The 17,486-nt window shown below is 45.1% G+C and overlaps 1 protein-coding gene across 2 annotated transcripts in view; it reads right to left on the bottom strand.

The window, feature by feature from the left end:
* The window catches only part of LOC124804802 (protein white-like), a 269,943-nt gene that overhangs the window by 169,148 nt on the left and 83,309 nt on the right, over nt 1-17,486 (bottom strand). For both annotated transcript variants that reach the window (XM_047265138.1, XM_047265139.1), the window contains exon 4: nt 5,663-5,734. In XM_047265138.1, the coding sequence (XP_047121094.1) occupies nt 5,663-5,734 (72 nt within the window). The remainder of the gene's footprint in view (nt 1-5,662; nt 5,735-17,486) is intronic.

Below are 17,486 nucleotides of genomic sequence, written 5' to 3'. Positions count from 1 at the left end.
GACCATCGGTCTGCCGAGCGCTGTTGGCAAGCGGGATGCACTCAGCCCCTGTGAGGCAAACTGATTGAGAAGTAGCGGCTCTGATCTCGGAAACTGACATACGGCCGGAAGAACGGTGTGCTGACCACATGCCACTCCATATCCGTATCCAGCGACGCTTATGGGCTGAGGATGACACGGCGGCCGGTCGGTTTCGTTGGGCCTTCATGGCCTTTTCGGGAGGAGTTTAGTTCTTTTATTCTAGCCTAAAGGGGTCTTAGATCCCGACTCGGACATCGATATCTGATGCAGCACAATCGCTGACAGACACGGCAACACGGCCGGTTGTGCCCTCCACCAAACTACTGCGGCTGGCCAGCGTAGAGGGACCCGCATCGGCCGTGCAGCTGCACTGTGAGCCGTATAGCAGCTTATGACGTCACCCAAATAACGGTCAAAACCGGCCATGGACTGTGGACTTGGACTCTTACCAGACTGCTACAGCCGGCCGGTGTGGCCGTGCGGTTCTAAGCGCGTCAGTTTGGAACCGCGTGACCGCTACGGTCGCAGGTTCGAATCCTGCCTCGGGCATGGATGTGTGTGATGTCCTTAGGTTAGTTAGGTTTAAGCAGTTCTAAGTTCTAGGGGACTGATGACCTCAGTAGTTAAGTCCCATAGTGCTCAGAGCCAGACTGCTACATCTGAAGTGTTTGTTATTTCGTGCGATTACTCGGCTTACTGAGAGGCTAGAAACTAATTCACTAATTGTAGTGTCAAATAGTTAACTTTCTGTTTCAAATTTATAATTTTCATTGTCAACCAGTCATTATTGGTATGTGAATAAAATAACTTGGATATCCTGTTTTTAAGGGTAGGCCACAATTGTGATAATATTCGAATTTTTGTTTAATTGCGTAATTTATTAGATTGATTCTTTAAGAATAACATCGCAAAGTTTCATAATCGAATTCTGGCTGGAAATATGTTTTGAAAAAGTTAATTTGGGCATCTGTGCCTGCCATGGCCAATCTTTCCATGCTGTTATCGACACCCCGAGCAAGCTATAAATTTTTGGTGCGGTAAATTTTCGTTCACAAAATTGAAACGAACTGCAGATGAGTCTAGAAGGCTGGGAGAAAGATTATCTTTGCTTGTTCCTTTGTTTACAACATAATTTTTTAACAGTGCGTGCTATAAACATCTCGGAGAACAGAATGCTGCTTCCAAGAATTTTTCACACAGGTGTGCAGACAATGCTTTCGGCCAAAGAGGAGGAAAAAACTGCCTACCTGAACCTACCTGTTCGGTGCCTCTAGCCACAGCAGGGGAAAGGGCGCGTGAGAAATTTAAGTCACCCGGCGAAGAAGTCTCCACAGTTTCGTAACACCCTTTGTGAACAGTGAAAAGCCGTACTCCAACACACATGATTTGTCGCTTGCTGTTTTAGACGTTCTAAAACCAACTTTCAGGTACCTAGCAAATCCTGAACTGCTGAAAAAATGTGTACATGAGAAAACACAGAATACGAACGAGAGCTACAATCACCTTATATGGATGCGTTGTCCAAAAACAGTATTTGTCCCCCCAGTTGTTGTGAAGATAGCTTAATGTAATGCCTGTCCAGTTTTCAGTAGTAGAAATGTACGTAGGATTAAGTGCCTGTAGAGACAAGGCTTCCATCCAGGTAAATTCATAAGAGCATCGATGAAGCGAAGTGCGACTGAGCAAAGCTCAGGCAGCAGAAGAAAAAATGCAAAAGTTGGCTAGGCAAAGGAGGCAGGGGAAGTGACTACTCCTGGAAGATCAGGAAGAGAATAAAGGTTATGTATGTGGAGAGCATTAGTCACTAGAGGTACAGCAATACTGTACTGCGAATTGCCGTAAGCTGACTTTTTTTAGCTATAATATACCTTTTCTCAGGAACTATAAAAGTTAACAACCTGAAATTTGCCATAGCTCTTAAGAATTACTTACTGAATAATCCTGTGTAGCATTTTTCCGTTATTGTTTTTATTTAAAATTCTTCATCACAATGTGAGAAAAATAGAGCAGTTCGCAGGTAACACAAAACTGAATCATTAATTTCAAAGCATCTGTGACCTTAAACAAAAATCTGTTCAATACTTTTATTAGCCTCTTATGCAGATGTAAACTGTGCAATTCCAGTTTTATTGTTTGATTAATTTACGAGAAAATCTACATTATAAAAACGATGATATTTAAAAATTCAAATCCTTCTAAATGTATGTCCAACCGCATTTTCAAATAAAAGTTGCACAGAATATCAAGCATTATGTTGTGCACAGTAGTATCAAGTTGTACTATTCTAGCTGTAATATTTTTGGAGATATATATGTTTAAGTATAAGAATGCATTTTGCCCTACGTCTGTCCTTAAACTTGAGAAGGGTGTATAGTTTCAGATCTCTGAATCAAAAACTTGGCATTCGTATTGATATTAATAGCATAGAGATACTTCGCATTCAACTACTGAAATGTATTTACCATTTAGCAATGAAGATAATTTTTGGTTGAGGAAATTAAGTGGATACCTTTCACAGATTTTGTATAGTTACTGATAAACTTTATTCTTGAGACACGTCACTTTCTCTGACTCACCGAATCAGTTACATCAAAAATTAAAATTTTATAAACTTTCCTCTCTTGGATAAATGTCTGAGTATCCCCATCGTTGCACATTTTCGTTTCCAACAATATATTTTAATTTACAGTCATTGAAATGCTTGTAAGAATGAATGTCCACTATTGTTAGCAAAGATTTAAACTTAGAGATTAAACTTCTAGCAGCAAGTGATGCAGACGCCTGAAAAGGGCGCGTGGAAACTGTAGTAACCTCTATATTGCCTGTATTTATTTACAGCCTACGCATTATTATGAACACGTTGCTGAATCACGTCGTAAAGTACACTCCTGGAAATTGAAATTAGAACACCGTGAATTCATTGTCCCAGGAAGGGGAAACTTTATTGACACATTCCTGGGGTCAGATTCATCACATGATCACACTGACAGAACCACAGGCACATAGACACAGGCAACAGAGCATGCACAATGTCCGCACTAGTACAGTGTATATCCACCTTTCGCAGCAATGCAGGCTGCTATTCTCCCATGGAGACGATCGTAGAGATGCTGGATGTAGTCCTGTGGAACGGCTTGCCATGCCATTTCCACCTGGCGCCTCAGTTGGACCAGCGTTCGTGCTGGACGTGCAGACCGCGTGAGACGACGCTTCATCCAGTCCCAAACATGCTCAATGGGGGACAGATCCGGAGATCTTGCTGGCCAGGGTAGTTGACTTACACCTTCCAGAGCACGTTGGGTGGCACGGGATACATGCGGACGTGCATTGTCCTGTTGGAACAGCAAGTTCCCTTGCCGGTCTAGGAATGGTAGAACGATGGGTTCGATGACGGTTTGGATGTACCGTGCACTATTCAGTGTCCCCTCGACGATCACCAGTGGTGTACGGCCAGTGTAGGAGATCGCTCCCCACACCATGATGCCGGGTGTTGGCCCTGTGTGCCTCGGTCGTATGCAGTCCTGATTGTGGCGCTCACCTGCACGGCGCCAAACACGCATACGACCATCATTGGCACCAAGGCAGAAGCGACTCTCATCGCTGAAGACGACACGTCTCCATTCGTCCCTCCATTCACGCCTGTCGCGACACCACTGGAGGCGGGCTGCACGATGTTGGGGCGTGAGCGGAAGACGGCCTAACGGTGTGCGGGACCGTAGCCCAGCTTCATGGAGACGGTTGCGAATGGTCCTCGCCGATACCCCAGGAGCAACAGTGTCCCTAATTTGCTGGGAAGTGGCGGTGCGGTCCCCTACGGCACTGCGTAGGATCCTACGGTCTTGGCGTGCATCCGTGCGTCGCTGCGGTCCGGTCCCAGGTCGACGGGCACGTGCACCTTCCGCCGACCACTGGCGACAACATCGATGTACTGTGGAGACCTCACGCCCCACGTGTTGAGCAATTCGGCGGTACGTCCACCCGGCCTCCCGCATGCCCACTATACGCCCTCGCTCAAAGTCCGTCAACTGCACATACGGTTCACGTCCACGCTGTCGCGGCATACTACCAGTGTTAAAGACTGCGATGGAGCTCCGTATGCCACGGCAAACTGTCTGACACTGACGGCGGCGGTGCACAAATGCTGCGCAGCTAGCGCCATTCGACGGCCAACACCGCGGTTCCTGGTGTGTCCGCTGTGCCGTGCGTGTGATCATTGCTTGTACAGCCCTCTCGCAGTGTCCGGAGCAAGTATGGTGGGTCTGACACACCGGTGTCAATGTGTTCTTTTTTCCATTTCCAGGAGTGTATGCAGTGAAAGTGAATGATTTGTGTAGTTTGCCAACAGTGTTATCTCTGTAGCTACTCGACGTTACCTTTTGGCTATAGTAAACATACCATCGTGAAGCTTTGAAAATGAAATCTATAATATGGTTACCCATCTTCAGAAGAAACTGCTGTAAAACAAGTATTATTTCTTTAGTTTTTCTGTCTTAAGCGTACTGTGAGCAAGGCTTTCGCGTGACAGGTCTCGGCTTACTTCTAAGGACCATCACTGGTCATTTTTTAGACATTTTGCACACATGAGATGTTTTACATTTTGATTCCTATACAAAACTTTTGGTTAAATGAACTATGTTCTGTATACGTTACTTACGGCATCAATTGACTCTTTTAACTCGTTTGAAGAGAGCTGGCTATTCGTCTCTTCATACCATGCCCCCCTTCTCACCCCCCTCACCACCCCCCCCCCGCCCCCACGCACACACAGATACAAAAATGAACTTACTAAATACTGGATTCGCAATATGACCAACACATATAAAAACCAATTGGATTCACAACAATACAGTACTTAGCGAAAACTAGAACAACTGTAGCAGAATTTGTATGAAGTGAACTTGTGTTAAATTTTGCGAGGTAAAGCGAAGAGTAAAACAACGAAATCCAGTAATTAATTTCATTTTTTCATTTTTTTCATATTGTACAAAGCTATCAAGCTTTCTTTTCGACTACAACCACTGATAGCAACACAGAAATAATCAGTTTTCTTCAGAACAAGTGAAAAGGATTAATAAATGTCGAAAGAAACGTTTATAAAACATAATATTGTTAAGCAAAAAAGATTTTTACACTATGGGTATCAAAATTTAATAACAGATTTTGTTTGTAAAATGTTCACATAATTACGAATGATGATGCTTTACAGATAAAGCGAAGCGCGGCTCCTGAAAAGATTCTTAATTTGTAGTACGCTCAGCAGAGAAAAACGTATATATGTCTAAACTAGTGGTCTGTAATAAACGAACAAATAAACTGCTTTTGTATACGGGAAGAAATTTCTAGACATTCAAGCACATTTGCAACGTACATACAGTGATCAAATTCACATCCCGTATAGTACAATTTCCACAACTATGAGCAAACTCTCGAACAGTCAAATATATATATATATATATATATATATATATATATATATATATATATATATATATATATATATATATATATATATATATATATATATATATGGAACTGGAGAACATCGTATTGCAACAGTATATGACATGAGGTGTTAAAAGCTCATAGACTCTTTGTCTGAAAAGCAAACACAGTTTTTAGCAATATTTTCGATGTTACTTGCCTCTGATATGAGTTCTTCTACGCGCTTCAGCCTGAGATCATAGGGAAAGTGGCGATCCATTCGCAATAATGCCTGCAAAGAAAAAAAAAACAAGTGAGGTTAACACACTCGGCTACAAGACGCCTTAAGGGGCGTCGTGACGAGGGAGGCAGTTTCCAGAGGAGAAGAAATATTTCTTACAAGAATGAAAATAAAATCATTTACAGTGACAGATAAAACATCAAATTGTTGTAGTAATTGCCATCGTTTTTCTTCCTTCCAAAAAAGATGAAACCGGAGAAATATCGTAACTGAAATTAGATATTTCTATTCCACGGGAAAGAGACGTGAAAGGGAAGTAGTAATAGAGAAGGAAGCGAAACAGCGTTGTAATCAGTCGTGTTACCCAGTCTGTACAAAGACCACAAAGACCAAGTACAAGGCAAGCGAAAGCGAAATTTGAAAACCCATTCAAACAGAGGGAGAAGAAAAAAACTTCAAGGTTTGCTGATGTCATTGTAGATACGTTAAGGACAGATAAGGATCGGAAGATCAACTGAACGGAAAATTTTCTGAGTCTTCTGAAAGAGGTTTTAATATTAACGTCAAAAAAAGTAAAACAAGGGAAATAGAAAGTAGTCGAATAGAGACAGGTTGTTGTGACAGATTAGGAAATGCGTCACTAAAAGCATTAGATGAATTTTTTGGCAGCAAAATAACTGACAATGGCAGAGAGGAAGAGGATGTATAATGCATACTGGCAATAAGAAACTTTTCTGAAAATACGAATATATGCTTAGCTTTTTTTCCAGTCGAAGACAAGCTTGTTTGGCTCATGGAAGAGACTCAAGGAGAGGATGAAGCACATGAACTGACAGACGCTTGAAGGTAGACACCGATGATTCCAGCCAAAGTCTACTTACAAGTATCCGCAGGTCAGTACGAACTGAGGAATATAGAAGTACATGGTGCTCCACAATTCATGTTACATCCTTCTAGAGGTTGTAGAGGGGACTTGGTAGATCAAGTTTTACACAGGAACCCATGTTCGGAAAAGTCATCTAAGGACGCTACAGACCGTCAAAGTCGTAGGTGCCAGCGTCTCTAAACGTATATATATACATGGTGTTTCCGTGAGGACGTTACCCACTTTCTATGGTGATAGCGAAGAAGAAGTGTATCAATTTAAGGTAAGGGTCTCTGTACCGGAAACGAATAGCGCATTATACGCGAAACCCGTTCTGATAGTCTGACAATGGAATATATATAGCTGTACTGTTGGTGCTATGATAGTAGGATAGACAACTTTCAGTGGTGGTAGTATGGAGGAAAACAAGAAAAAATGTCCTTAAATATGGGCTCTAAAATGCATAACCTGGGGAGCTATGGCCTCTCGTTCATCTTCGATACTGTGAAACAGTACTCCTCTACTGAACAAGGGCTCACAGCTTTTCAGTCTATGCATTTTAGAGCTCAAGTCTGCAGGACATCTTTTCTTCTTTTCGTCCATACTACCACCTCTGAAAGTTGCCTATCCTACAATCATAGAGCACCAGTGGTACCGTTATATATCAGAACGGGTTTCGCGTGTAATTTGCGATTCGTTCGTTTCCGGTACAGAGACCCTTACCTCAAAATGATACATATATTGAAGCGCAATAGAGGTTGGTATAGGCATGCGTATTCAAATACAGATATATGTAAACAGGCAGAAGACGGCACTGTGGTCGGCAACGACTGTGTAAGACAACAAGTCTCTGGCGCAGTTGTTAGGTCGGTTACTGCTGCTACAGTGGCACGTTATCAGGATTTAAGTGAGTTTGAACGTGGTGTTATAGTCGGCGCACGACGATGGGTCACAGCATCTGCGAAGTAGAGATGAAGTGGGGATTCTCCCGTAAGACCATTTCACGAGTGTACCGTGAATATCAGGAATCCGGTAACACATCAAATCTCCGACATCGCTGCGGCCGAAAAAGATCGAGCAAGAACGGGACCAATGGCGACTGAAGAGAAACTTTCATTGTGACAGATGTGCAATCCTTCCGCAAACTGCTGCCGTCAACAAGTGTTAGCGTGCCAACCACTCAAAGTGAGCCCACTCGTGTACCCTTGATCACTGCACGACACAAAGCTGTACGCCTTCCCTGGGACCGTCAACACCGACGTTGGACTGTGGACTGTTGATGACTGGAAACATGTTGCCTGGTCAAATGGACCTGTACGGATATGGAGACAACCTCATGAATCCATGGATCCTGCATATCACCAGGGGACTGTTTAAGCAGGTGGAATCTCTGTAATGGCGTGGGGCGTGTGCAGTTGGAGTGATATGGAGCACCTGATACGGGACCCCTGATACGTCTAGATACGACTCAGACAGGCGACACGTACATAAGCATCCTGTCTGATCACCTGCATCTATTCATGTCCAATGTGCCTTCCCACGGACTAGGACAAAAATGCTACACCCCTGACGTGCAGAACTGCTACAGAGTGGCTCCAGGAACACTCTTCTGGGTTTAAACACTTCCGCTGACGACCAAACTCCCCAGACATGAACATTATTGAGCACATGTGGAATTCATTGCTGTTCAGAAGAGATCTCGACCCCCTCGTACTCTTACTTATTTATGGACATCCATGCAATTGTCATGGTGTCAGTTTCCTCCAGTTTCAGACATTAGCCGAGTCCGTGCCACGTCATGTTGCGGGACTTCGTGATTGCGGGGACCCTACACGATATTAGACAGGTTTACCCGTTTCTTTGGCTCTTCAGTGTGTATCCTTCTACATTATAATAGAAAATTTGTAACATCATCACGGGATCACTCTGTATACAAATAAATTTACAGATTCCGGCAAATGTAACTATGTCGCTCTTTAGCGTCGTTGGATGACGGTTTCGGACATGGGCGCCGATGTAAAACTTTATCTACCTAATTTCCCCGTAAAACCTCTAGAAGTACCCGCCTCCATGGTGGATGTCGCTAATTCACGTTTCTACGCGGGGGTAAACTGGTTCGAATCTGGAGGTGGAAAAAATTTTACTGCCAGTGTCTGGCTCGGAAGTGGAGGAGAGGTGTTGCCATAAAATTCCTTCTACCAGATTTTGCGCCAATGTACTGTTTTCAATACCAAACGTGTCCACAGTCTGTCATGAGGTGAGAGCATATGACATTGTTGACGGTGATCCGTCCGCCGGATGGGGATGTTAGGCTTGGCGGCACCTCGCTGCTACTCGCACTGGGTTTCACATTCTACCTTCTCTCATCGTCACACAACACACACACAATTCATACATGCAGTATTACAAAAAGTTGTACTGGAGCATGTTACTAACCGTGGTGTGCGTACTGTAAGACTTTCGGTACACACACCATCAGATTATTTGACTTGTCGCTCTAACGAAGTAGGCGAGTGTCAGCAATATGTCTCGTGGTCTTATCGTGGCGTGTTTATCTTCTGCCGTTAGGTCAGACGATAGAAATGCCACTTGCACGCTTAGAGTAGCAGATTGACGGTGACCAACTTTAAACAGAACTTGATTAATTTTCACATAGATTTATTGAAATAATAAAAAACATAGATATTATGTAACTTGATTCTGGATGCAATTTACAATTGACAATCTGAAGTTCCTTTGGTCTTGGTACGTTAATCTTATTCTCACATATCTCTGATACTTGACAAAGTGTCTATACATTTCTCTTCATGGCTATGTACAGGAAAATGGTAATCTTATTAGGCGCAGACTGAAACTTGAACTGCAGACTAATGCAGACAAATGCAGACAAATGCAGACTGACTAACTGGAGGTCTGTACACTCGTTATAATTCCTCGCGCGTTCAGGTATCACTGAGCGACTGTGATCCGCGAGGAGAAAAGGTTCTACGTTAGCAGCAATCTCATTGGCTGCGTTACATATTAATACGCGGATCGGCGGAAGCAGAATTTGGTCCGTCTCTATGGCAGCGCCATCTCGTAGTGCGGAGAAGGACGAGCGCTGCGCCTGCACTGTTGTGCTTAGCGGAGCGCGTTCTAGTGGGAAAGTTGTGTACGCACTGACTACGCGGAACTATGTACACAACACAAACAAACCTCTAGAAGTGTGGAACATAAATTGTGAAAGTCCCTGTATAATACAGCTGTCTACGTATCAGTCGCAACAACCAAGAAGTCGTGCGACATAAACAAAAACTGATAGGTGTGTTCCTACATGTAGGCGTGTTTCTACATCTGAAAGGTGATTTCCATTCAAATTTCGAGCCAACTGCACAAGAGTGGTGCTAGTAGCTCCACTATGAGGATGCGAATCACATTTGTTTGCAATACACGCTGTCACGGTCGTGAGCGTTCGACAATGGATGTAGTGAGTTGATGCTAATGAACAACGCCTTGACGGTGACAAAGACGTTATCATCAACACGTCATTGCGTTTGAATGAGGTCGTGTAATAGGGGCTACGGGGAATCTGGATGCCCCCTCTGCGATACTGCAGAAAGCCTTGGCAGGAATGTAGCCACTGTACGTGATTGCTTGGAGCGCTTGTCACGAGAATGTACAGTCGCAACAAGACTAGGCTCTGGACAGTCACGTGGCAGTACAGAGAGGGAAAATCATCGTCTCCGACGTATGACTGTGGCTCATCTTTCTGCAACTGCTGCAGCACTTTGAGCAGAAGTTGGCATCACAGTGACACAACAAACTGTTACAAATCGACAGCAACTGCATAAATGTTAATTTTAATTATAATAATCAACAGCCACAGTTGCACCGTTTACCTAGAATTTACCTAAGTTTCAGTCGGGATAAGCCAGCCTTCTTCAGGATAATAGTAACTACCGTTTGTCCGCAGTGGACATCGTCAACCTAAAACTACAACTCCATAAATTATCGTCAGACTGTAAAACTTACCTGGCGGAACTAAAGCTGTGAGGACGGGGCGTGAGTCGTGTTTGGGTAGCTCAGCTGGACTGTCAGTCTGCGTTCGGCGGGGCTGCAGTGCGCACCGCGCTCGGCCGTCCACGCCGCTGCGCGCGCGGAGTGTTTTGTTTACTTCCTCGTCACCGCGCTTCTTACAAGGGAACCTCCCCATCGCACCCCCCTCAGATGTAGTTATAAGTTGGCACAGTGGATAGGCCTTGAAAAACTGAACACAGATCAATCGAGAAAACAGGAAGAAGTTGTGTGTAACTATGAAAAAAATAAACGAAATATGCAAACTGAGCAGTCCATGCTAAAGATATCCAATATTAAGGATGGTAAGACAGAGATTTAGGAACCAGGTTTTAAATTGTAAGACATTTCCAGGGGCACATGTGGACTCTGACCACAATCTATTGGTTATGGCCTGTAGATTAAAACTGAAGAAACTGCAAAAAGGTGGGAATTTAAGGAGATGGGACCTGGATAAACTAAAAGAACCAGAGGTTGTACAGAGATTCAGGGAGAGCATAAGGGAGCAATTGACAGGAATGGGGGAAATAAATACAGTAGAAGAAGAATGGGTAGCTTTGAGGGATGAAGTAGTGAAGGCAGCAGAGGATCAAGTAGGTAAAAAGACGAGGGCTAGTAGAAATCCTTGGGTAACAGAAGAAATATTGAGTTTGATTGATGCAAGGAGAAAATATAAAAATGCAGTAAGTGAAACAGGCAAAAAGGAATACAAACGTCTCAAAAATGAGATCGACAGGAAGTGCAAAATGGCTAAGCAGGGATGGCTAGAGAACAAATGTAAGGATGTAGAGGTCTATCTCACTAGGGGTAAAATAGATACCGCCTACAGGAAAATTAAAGAGACCTTTGGAGAAAGGAGAAACACTTGAATGAATATCAAGAGCTCAGATGGAAACCCAGTTCTAAGCAAAGAAGGGAAAGCAGAAAGGTGGAAGGAGTATATAGAGGGTCTATACAAGGGCGATGTACTTGAGGTCAATATTATGGAAATGGAAGAGGATGTAGATGAAGATGAAATGGGAGATACGATACTGCGTGAAGAGTTTGACAGAGCACTGAAAGACCTGAGTCGAAACAAGGCCCCCGGAGTAGACAATATTCCATTGGAACTACTGACGGCCGTGGGAGAGCCAGTCCTGACAAAACTCTACCATCTGGTGAGCAAGATGTATGAAACAGGCGAAATACCCTCAGACTTCAAGAAGAATATAATAATTCCAATCCCAAAGAAAGCAGGTGTTGACAGATGTGAAAATTACCGAACTATCAGCTTAATAAGTCACAGCTGCAAAATACTAACACGAATTCTTTACAGACGAATGGAAAAACTAGTAGAAGCCAACCTTGGGGAAGATCAGTTTGGATTCCGTAGAAACACTGGAACACGTGAGGCAATACTGACCTTACGACTTATCTTAGAAGAAAGATTAAGGAAAGGCAAACCTACGTTTCTAGCATTTGTAGACTTAGAGAAAGCTTTTGACAATGTTGACTGGAATACTCTCTTTCAAATTCTAAAGGTGGCAGGGGTAAAATACAGGGAGCGAAAGGCTATTTACAATTTGTACAGAAACCAGATGGCAGTTATAAGAGTCGCGGGACATGAAAGGGAAGCAGTGGTTGGGAAGGGAGTAAGACATGGTTGTAGCCTCTCCCCGATGTTGTTCAATCTGTATATTGAGCAAGCAGTAAAGGAAACAAAAGAAAAATTCGGAGTAGGTATTAAAATTCATGGAGAAGAAATAAAAACTTTGAGGTTCGCCGATGACATTGTAATTCTGTCAGAGACAGCAAAGGACTTGGAAGAGCAGTTGAATGGAATGGACAGTGTCTTGAAAGGAGGATATAAGATGAACATCAACAAAAGCAAAACAAGGATAATGGAATGTAGTCTAATTAAGTCGGGTGATGCTGAGGGAATTAGATTAGGAAATGAGGCACTTAAAGTAGTAAAGGAGTTTTACTATTTGGGGAGCAAAATAACTGATGATGGTCGAAATAGAGAGGATATAAAATGTAGGCTGGCAATGGCAAGGAAAGCGTTTCTGAAGAAGAGAAATTTGTTAACATCCAGTATTGATTTAAGTGTCAGGAAGTCATTTCTGAAAGTATTCGTATGGAGTGTAGCCATGTATGGAAGTGAAACATGGACGATAAATAGTTTGGACAAGAAGAGAATAGAAGCTTTCGAAATGTGGTGCTACAGAAGAATGCTGAAGATTAGATGGGTAGATCACATAACTAATGAGGAAGTATTGAATAGGATTGGGGAGAAGAGAAGTTTGCGGCACAACTTGACCAGAAGAAGGGATCGGTTGGTAGGACATGTTCTGAGGCATCAAGGGATCACCAATTTAGTATTGGAGGGCAGCGTGGAGGGTAAAAATCGTAGAGGGAGACCAAGAGATGCACTAAGCAGATTCAGAAGGATGTAGGTTGCAGTAGGTACTGGGAGATGAAAAAGCTTGCACAGGATAGAGTAGCATGGAGAGCTGCATCAAACCAGTCTCAGGACTGAAGACCACAACAACAACAACAAGGATAATATAAACCGAGGAGCGCCGTGGTCCCGTGGTTAGCGTGAGCAGCTGCGGAGCTAGAGGTCCTTTGTTCAAGTCTGCCCTCGAGTGAAATGTTTACTTTTCTTATTTTCGCAAATTTATGACCTGTTCTTTCGTTCATTGACGTCTCTGTTCACTGTAATAAGTTTAGGGTCTGTGTTTTGCGACCGCACCGCAAAACCGTGCAATTAGTAGACGAAAGGACGTGCCTCTCCAATGGGAACCGAAAACATTTGATCGCAAGGTCATAGGTCAACCGATTCCTCCACAGGAAAACATGTCTGATGTATGCTATACGACACTGGTGACTGCATGTGCGTCACATGACAGGAATATGTTGTCGACCCACCTAACTTGTACACCTGGCGAATGGGTTAAAAGATTCTTCTACCTTGCCCGATTTAGGATTTCTTGTGGATTTGGTAATCACTCCCAAAAAAGTGATGAAAACATAAGAGTTTGTCACATAAACTGGAACAAATGAATGCAACAGTTTCACAGTCGCACAGTTTTCCCTGCGCTCTGTCAAAACATATGTTTTTTGTTGTGGACTGGCAAGACAGCCAATCCACAAGGACGGGTAGCCGAAAGGCACGCGTTTAAGCACACGCTGGCTGGCGTGAGGTCTGGAACAGTTAAAGGATTTGAGTCTAGCAAATAAAGTACGTAGCTGTTGGAATACTTAACTTTAATCCATAATTGGTGAACATCGGTCTGACGGTACATGCATCACAAGATAAATAGCAAATGATAATGGCGCCTTGCTAGGTCGTAGCAAATGACGTACCTGAAGGCTATGCTAACTATCGTCTCGGCAAATGAGAGCGTATTTTGTCAGTGAACCATCGCTAGCAAAGTCGATTGTACAACTGGGGCGAGTGCTAGGAAATCTCTCTAGACCTGCCGTGTGGCGGCGCTCGATCACTGACAGTGGCGACACGAGGGTCCGACGTATACTACCGGACCGCGGCCGATTTAAAGGCTACCACCTAGCAAGTGTGCTGTCTGGCGGTGACACCACATTTTTACCGTTTTCAAATTTTTCCGTGTGTAGACCGTCAAATCCTGCATATGTCCAAGCAAATCTGAACATGTCCTCGAATTTTGGAGAGCGAAGTTGATTATGTGTGAGTGCCTGAACTTTGATAATTGTCTGAGAAAAAAATGAAATTTTTCACTCCGGGAAAGACTTGAACCAAGGACCTCTAGCTCCGCAGTCCCTCGCGCTAACCACAGGACCACGGCGCTACTGTACGCTGAGTACCCTTGATGTTGCCTATCTTGCACATGGACTATTCAGTTTGTATATTTTTTTTTTCTTAGTTCCACACAATTTCTTCCTGTTTTTTCGATTGATCTGTGTTCAGTTTTTCAAGGCCTATCCATTGTGCCAACTTATAACTAAATCTGAGATGGGTGCGATAGGGAGGTTCCCTTGATAGTCGAACAAGCTCTAATGGCCTACTCTTACAGGAAGAACACTCTTAAGTTCACCTTCTCAAATGAATACGCACGACCCAAAGCACTGGCCGTCGAACGCTTCCTACGCGAAGACGTGAAGATCCCCCGTGACGAACTCATCGGCATACACCTATCGATCATTAGCAGCGTCGTTTATGTTACGATGACTCCCGCCGCTGCCTGCAATGAGATTATTCAAAGGACACGACATGGACTAAAAATTCGGCACTCCGACGGAAACGTGGACCTGTGGATGTCGACCATGCAGGACTTGGCCTTCGGACGATCCGTGTATTCGAACTGCCTTTCGAGGTGAATGAAGATGAAGTCATCGCGGCGCTAAGCCCGTTCGGAAAAGTCCAGAGCCACGTAGCCGAGACATGGGCACAGTTTACGACGTATCCGGTGCTTAATGGTGTGAGACAAGTCCGAATCGATCTCAAACGGCACGTTCCATCGTACATTTCTATCGGCGGCTGCCGTGCGGTGGTCATTTACGACGGACAACTTCGAACATGTTCCGGTTGTGGCAAAGAAGGCCACGTTCGTAATGAATGCCTGCAACGCCGCATCACACAACTAAGACACGAACACCGACAGAACCACAACCACCCTTCCAGTCACCTATGCGGCGACACTGCACGTCCAGCCCTCACAAGACGCCGTACATGAGCGTCTCTCTGGACCGATACACCATGAGGCGTCCAAGCGCCTTGACACCGGCGATGCCGCCCGTGAACATGTCCAACAGCCGGACACGCCCACGCTAGAAGATCACAAGGATACCAACGAGACTGTTCTGGAGAATGACGACCGCATCATAACACCCGCGGCTTTTGTACCGGAACGACGTGAATCTCTTTCTTCCTCAGACACCGAAACTCATTGCCGAAAGCAGAAGTCGCCCAAACGACGAAAAAACGCCGCAAGACATCAGAATCGACCATTGAGCCCCCTCCGCAGGACGAAGAGATGGCACATCACTCTGACGGAGAACACGATAACACTTTCTCCTCTGCCACGGAGACGCGTCATCCACAAGACGGTGAACCGTCCGACAGAGATCGTGCGCAAGCCCCGCGCCCAGAAGCCATGGAACATAGCACGCCTGTTGTCACCGACGCCATTGAACCGACTCGGCCAGCGCTGCCACCTCTCGCCGATGTCAAACCTGTCGGACATTTTTCATGGGCGGATGACACGGATTTCCCACCTCCATCTGATGCGGAAATGAGATCTGTTCCTCCGTTAGACCAACACTAAAATGGGGTAAGTTTCTACGGCGAATCCTGAGACTTCTATGGACTTCCAGCATCCACCACAACAATTTTCACCAGCTACGAACCTATCGGCAGCACGGGTCTCCCCTCAGGCGTACCGAATAGCTACTATCAATACTAATCATATCGGCTCCCACGCTAAACTTCAACAGCTCCGTGACACGCTAAGAGCAGCGTAAATCGACGTCGCCCTGTTACAAGAACTGAGGACAGCGACTTGGACTGGGTGTTATGGATATGAGACGTACGCCGCCCCTGCAGCTGTGGAACACACAGGCGCAGCCATCCTCCTACGAGAAGGGATTGCAGATTCCGATGTCGCATACCTTCCAACGGCGCGAGGGGTGGCCATAACAGTTGAAGGACTCAAAATCATAAATCTCTACGCCCCATCGGGCACTGATAAACGGAGGGATCGCTCCCAGTTCTACGCAGAAGATATCAGCCTTTATTCCTCGGCCGATACGATCGTCTCATCGTAGGCGGAGATTTCAACTGTGTTCTCGAGCGCACAGACCAATACCCCCATTTCACCACATGTCCGGAACTTCGCTTTCTCGTCCGCCGCCTTCGTCTCCTCGATACTTGGCGAGTGGTACACGGCGACCGCCCGGGGTACACACACATCACGAGCCACTCCGCCAGCCGACTTGATAGAATATACATCTCTGACGCTCTGAAATCAGTTCTCGACGCGGAACGTTGGCCGTCTGCCTTTTCGGATCATGACATCTACATCTGTACCATGAACCTACGTCGACAATCTATATGGCGCAGTGCAGGACCTTGGAAACTCAATGTCACGCTACTGCGGGACCCTGAATGTCCACAACAGGTCACCGACACGTGGCACACCTGTGTTCAACGCATTATGCGTTACGAGACCACACTGCAATGGTGGTTGCTGTGCGCCAAACCGGCCATCCGACGCACATTGACACACTATGGCAGAGCCAAAGCCAGGTGGAATCACCACACAACTGATTTCTACTATAGCGCTCTTCGTGAACTCATGGATCATCCTCCATCGTCTAAAAGAAGCTCAACGCATCAAGGCAAAGATTTTAACCTTGACCAGATGCCGTCTAGAGGGAACCATTGTACGAGCACGCAGCCAAGATAGGATTAACGGTGAAGAACCTTCTATGCATCATATTGTTCAACATGTTCGTCGACGCAGACAGGCTTTAATGTCAACTTTAGACCTACCTGATGGACGACGGCTGAAATCGCAAGCTACCATTGCGGATGCATTCACAACGCACTATAGACTTTTCTATCAAGAAGTACCTGCCGGTGCAGAGGCCATTGCTGAGGTTGCCCAGGAGACACTTGGTACTCTAAACGCAGCAGCTGCAACCCTCCTGACTGCTGAAGTGACCACCGACGACGTCCAAGGCGCTGTGGCCAAGGGGTCTCTGAATCGATGTCCCGGCCCGGATGGTTTACCTCTCGAATTTTACAGAACCTTCCAAGATTTGATGATGCCACGATGGAGGGACATGTACTGGGAACTTTTGTCCGGCGCGGCGAACCCGCCACCAATGTTCATGGAAGGCTTACTTGTACCAGTCCCGAAACCC

The sequence above is a fragment of the Schistocerca piceifrons genome, chromosome 7 (assembly GCF_021461385.2).
Source record: "Schistocerca piceifrons isolate TAMUIC-IGC-003096 chromosome 7, iqSchPice1.1, whole genome shotgun sequence".
In the NCBI taxonomy this organism is placed as follows: Eukaryota; Metazoa; Arthropoda; class Insecta; order Orthoptera; family Acrididae; genus Schistocerca; species Schistocerca piceifrons.
The sequence above is the reverse complement of the archived record's forward strand: the minus strand, read 5'-3'. Positions and strand labels throughout refer to the sequence as shown.